We start from the raw sequence: 5,000 nt of genomic DNA on the forward strand, positions 1-5,000 counted from the left end.
ATCATCTTCTGCCGTTTAACTCTATGCTGAAACACAAGGATTTATGAAAATTAGCCTGCGTGGCGGCCCGAAAGGGGACTGGGGAGAGAAGAGATAGAGAGGGAGGGCCTGCAATGAACCCCATCTCTTTCCCTACCGCCCCCCCCCCCCCCCCCTTCCTAATTAATATCATCACGTATACATTTTTTTCAACCAATCAAAAGTGAGCAAAAGCTATCTATATTTCAACCCGTCATATTACAAAGTTTCCTACCAAACACTACAATGCGCTTATGACAATAAACACAGCTAGAAAAGGACTAAAACAAAAGGAAAACAACCCAAATGATGTATGCTGTTTGTGTGGGACAAACCTTAAGGTAAAATATGGTTCATTTGAAAAATGAAGCTCTTTCCGTATCCAGTCGGCAATACTGCCAAAGGTGTTTTTTAAGGAAAAGCTGTCTTATGACTTAATGTTGCTCTTTCAAAACCGTTTTCTTTTAGAATTTCTATAACTTCGTTTAGATTCGCCTCAAAACTATCACTTTCCGAGTCCGCCATTTTGTTCACGACTGCGTCTCGGGTTTGCAAAACTGATGAGGCTATTGCCCGAAACGGAAAATACCATAATAGTCTTAGTTTGTCAACCCAAATTTTAAATAAGCATTGTTTCCAGTTTCTCTTGGGACTTACAATGCTCCCAAGGGCAAACAAAAACAATGCTTATTCAAAATTTGGGTAGACAAACTAAGACTATTATGGTATTTTCCGTTTCGGGCAATTTAAACACGGAAAAAAGTCCTCTATTGCTTAATTTTTTTATTGTTTAGGGAGTTTCATAAAGGGCTGACCACTCGTTTTCCTTTTCAAGATGTTCAAACTAACAAAGCGAACATAACAATACCTAAGTAGCAAGGCATATTCGGAATAACAATGCCATTTTAGTCCGGTATATGAAAGTCTATCCCATATTCCAGATAATCTCTGAGCAATGATACTTTAAAAAATAATATATGGGCTCATTAGCCGTTTTGTCACCCAAGACTTAATCAGTTCTTAATGGGTAAACCGGCTCGTTTAAAAATAGGAGATTTAACTAAGTTTAACAAGATCTTTCACGTTTTGCAGTCAATTTGTAAATAGCACAATGCCTTCTGTGTGCAAACTTGTACGTTGATCAAAAATGTTAGCAATGATGTCAGCAAAGAAATTCCCGTATACCACATCCAAAGTATATTCTGTGGTTTGTCACAGCTGGCATGGTAAGTTTGTTCTCCTTCTTTTGATGTTTAGGAGGTGGCAAGACGGAGCAGCACGATTTGAGGAGTTTATGGCCCGACATGCTGAGGAAAGTCGAGATGACTTGCTGGCCATCAAAAGTTTAAACGTCTTTTATAAGGTTGGTTTCCGCGCAGAGGTGTTGCTAACTGTTTTGCATCTATATCTACATAGAGCTCGGCAAACTCGCTTTTGAACTAAGGTATGGCTGTTTTCTACCCCTTTTTGAGCCACGTTTGCTGGAGAATCCAGGCCAGACCACAACACCGGGAACTCCTTGCCATGCTCTTATCTCATGCTGTGTGGGATCTTTAACTTCCCACAGAGATGTAGGAAAGTTTTGTGAGACGGGACCTACGGTTTTTTTACCTTATCCGAGAAGACTCGAAAGTCTAACTATTTGCAAATTTAGTTTTAAAGACAGCGCTTAACTTTCTCCTCCGGTATTTAAAGACCCTGAGGGTTGGTCGGAGTCGAACCCAACTTCGTTCCCAGGGTCTCTTTGTCGTCAACGACAATGCAGACCCTGGGAACAAGGTTGAGTCGAACCCACGACCTTTCTCACGCAACCAACTGAGCGAAAGCCCGGTCGCGGTGGAGCATACGTCGCTAAACCGCAGTTATTTCAAATCGTGGAAGAAGACTTACTGATTATGTTATTATTTTTATCTTGATTACAGGGCGGAAAATCGAAAGCTGGAAATCCAGTATTTTACTACATCGCCAGACGATTCAGGTGTGCCAGATTTTGTGCGAAATGTTGTATTAAATAGTGCATTGAACAATTGTATCCCACATATTTTCCAACCATTCGGAAGCAAATCCAATACTCGTTATGCAACTAGCATTTCCCGCGCTTGACACTGAGCCTGCTCTTTACTTTTGTCTGATTGGTTCGCCAGTCTTGTCTTCAGAGTTAATGGTCTGCAGAGCGGCACCTATGACTAGAAAAAGATCGACCTCTGGGAATCGGGTTGATTGGTTCGTGGACTCGACCGTTGTTTGGTAATGTAGTTTTCGCCATGAGACCTTCGTATTGGGTGTTGCATCAAGTTGAACATTTTCAATTTCAAAATTCAATATTTTTCGGCGGACTACTCATTGAATCTACACGTTCTTTTTTATTCTTTTATTATTTGAGCAGGGATGATACAGTGGTGAGAGTACTGGCCTCCCACCATTCGCCCTTGTCACACGGCGGCCATGTTATCCCGGGAGACCAAAAAAGCTTTGTTTTACCACGCCAAGCCTCACCCCCATGGTTTTCACTGCGAGGCTTGGCGTGGTAAAACAAAGCTCTTTTGGTCTCCCGGGACAATATAGCCGCCGTGTGACAAGGGCGAATTGTGGCCCGGGTTCGATTCCCGAACTAGGCGTCATTTGTGGGTTGAGTTTGTTGGTTCTCTTCTCTGCCTCTGCTATGATTTGATGTGATTACTTCACAGTGTCCCCAGTAGGCCACGTTCGATGTATCAACATTCAGGCATGGCTACGAGGCTTTGTCTCGCAAGTCTCGAGGGAGATTTCTAAATAAAGCAATATTCAAATTTAACCATAAAGCTGTGTAGCCATGTTTGAATACTGATATATCGAAGGTGGCCTATTAGTGCCTCAGCGCAAAATACTCTCGACTCTTAAATAGAGCGAGTTTAAATCGAGTGTCGTAAAACTAAAACCAAAGTAATTACTTTGGCCAATCAAAAAGGACAATCCAGTAAACCAATCAAAACTCGAAGTAATCACATGTAGCCGACACAAAGCGCGGGAAAATGTGCATGCGCGAGCCACGATTGATTTTGGTTTCACTTCTGATTGGTTGACAAAATGGCGCGAGAACTTTGAACCAATCACTGAGTGAAGCAATGCGAAACCAATGCAATTCGCTAGTTACTTTCAACACTCAATTGAAAACCGCTCTAAAGTTCATTATTCTTATAACTATTCATACAGAGGCGACCAAATAAACGACGAACTTCTCATTTACCACGCCCTGCTGACTATAGCCTGTTGTAACGAGAAGCCTTGGGAACTGGTCGTGGACTTCACGCATACCTCTCTGGAGAACAGATTTAGTGTAAGAGAAATAGAGAGATCACTTCTTAGTTCAACTGAACATTTCTTCATTTCTTTGTCTGTCCCACTCACTGAAAGCATTTGACCAGCCTTCACCTGTTGCGTTTTAATTGGCTTGACCGTCGTCATTGGAGACAATGATTTGTTTCGTTTATGATTTATGACTTTTAATAAAAAATAACAGCGCTGGTCATGTTTTGCTTCAGCCAACCACAGTTGAAAAGCTGTTGAGAGTTGCACCTGACGGTGCAGTGAAGAATCTGATGGCAGCTTACATCTACAACTGCAGCAGTTCCTTAAAACATTATGCCAAGTACAACGAACGCAATTTGGGCCCACTAAAGGTACTGCACGAAAGTTTTTGCATAATACGTTGGTTTCTAAGGGTTTTTGCCGACAGACTACAGGTATATACCCTTAAAAGTGGGGATGATTTCTTTCAAGCCGCAGGAAGTGAAAAGCAAAGGAAGCTCGGGGATGGATCGAAAACATGACACACGAGGCTACTACTCCCACCCCCTTCCCCCCATTCCCCCCGATTCCCCCTCCCCCCTGCTGTGAGACGGGACATAAGATTATCGTTCTTTTGTCACCAGTTAGGTTAACCTTTTCACTTCAGTGCACTGGTCGCCGTTTTTTCCTTCGTTACTTCTCAAATTTATCGATATATTTTTTTTTGTCGTTTTCTATTCAGGGTCGATCTGTGGTTCGAGTTTGTGAGTCTTTAAGTAAGTTACATGAATACATCATTCCTGGTGAACTCATGCTACCAAGCTCAACATTGACTCTGGAGGAGGACTTGAAGGTAATAAACTGCTTTGTTAGTTGATTTTGCTTTCATGATGATGGGACTCAACTTCCTTTCATGACTAACAAATTTGCTTTGAAAAAATATACCGGGAAACATGCCTACAGGAATTGTTGTAGCCTACGTGTGGCCGTACCCAACCCCAGAGGTGGGTGGATACGGCTACACGCAGGCTGGAATTGTTCTCGCTCTTTCGAGCTGAACAACACATGTACGCATTGCGGGCCTATTTTTGAATGTGCGGAGGAGGGCGTGGTGAACAGAAACACACTGGCGAGGACAGTATCCTCAAGAACCTTAACCACCTCTCATTTTTTTCACAGGTTTTTCCAGCTTTTAGAGTGTCTTCCAAAAGTAACGTTCTTGTGAAAGTAAGCAACTCCATTTGATTGGATTATTTAACTTACCTGCAAAGCTTTTATAAAACTCAGCTTGTCTGTTGTTTATGTCCTTAGATCGGCCCCACGTCAGTTCAAATCACAACCCCAGAGAGACATAAAGTGTTGGGTTACTCGAGTATTCTTAATGATGTGTACTACGCTTCTGAAATCAAAGGGGTAAGTTCCCTTCTACTTTAGTGGAACCACCCATTCAGATATTTTAAACCTTTTAGAGATAAAAGTCTTCATGTGACACTCAATACTCTAGAATACCATTGTTAGAACGACTTTCATATGACCTTGAAAAATAAGCGTAAAAACATAACGTTAACTAAAATGCAAAACCTTTAATTTGCGTATCGAACAAAAACAAACAAGCGCGAATTTTCATTGGCTTGCCGAACGCGGATTCAAACAACGTCATGTCTCCCTGGAACTTTCTGGAAAGTTTCGCTTTGACGTCATTTGAAATTGCAGTG

The 5,000-nt window shown here is 41.9% G+C and overlaps 1 protein-coding gene across 2 annotated transcripts in view; it reads left to right on the top strand.

Annotated features, from left to right (window-relative positions):
• LOC138047195 (neurofibromin-like) overlaps positions 1-5,000 on the top strand; it is a 72,473-nt gene that overhangs the window by 48,073 nt on the left and 19,400 nt on the right. For both annotated transcript variants that reach the window (XM_068893937.1, XM_068893936.1), the window contains exons 43-49: positions 1,276-1,381; positions 1,941-1,996; positions 3,211-3,334; positions 3,540-3,677; positions 4,028-4,138; positions 4,465-4,512; positions 4,597-4,698. In XM_068893937.1, coding sequence (XP_068750038.1) covers positions 1,276-1,381; positions 1,941-1,996; positions 3,211-3,334; positions 3,540-3,677; positions 4,028-4,138; positions 4,465-4,512; positions 4,597-4,698 — 685 coding nt within the window. The remainder of the gene's footprint in view (positions 1-1,275; positions 1,382-1,940; positions 1,997-3,210; positions 3,335-3,539; positions 3,678-4,027; positions 4,139-4,464; positions 4,513-4,596; positions 4,699-5,000) is intronic.

This window comes from Montipora capricornis, chromosome 4 (genome assembly GCF_036669925.1).
Source record: "Montipora capricornis isolate CH-2021 chromosome 4, ASM3666992v2, whole genome shotgun sequence".
NCBI lineage: Eukaryota > Metazoa > Cnidaria > Anthozoa > Scleractinia > Acroporidae > Montipora > Montipora capricornis.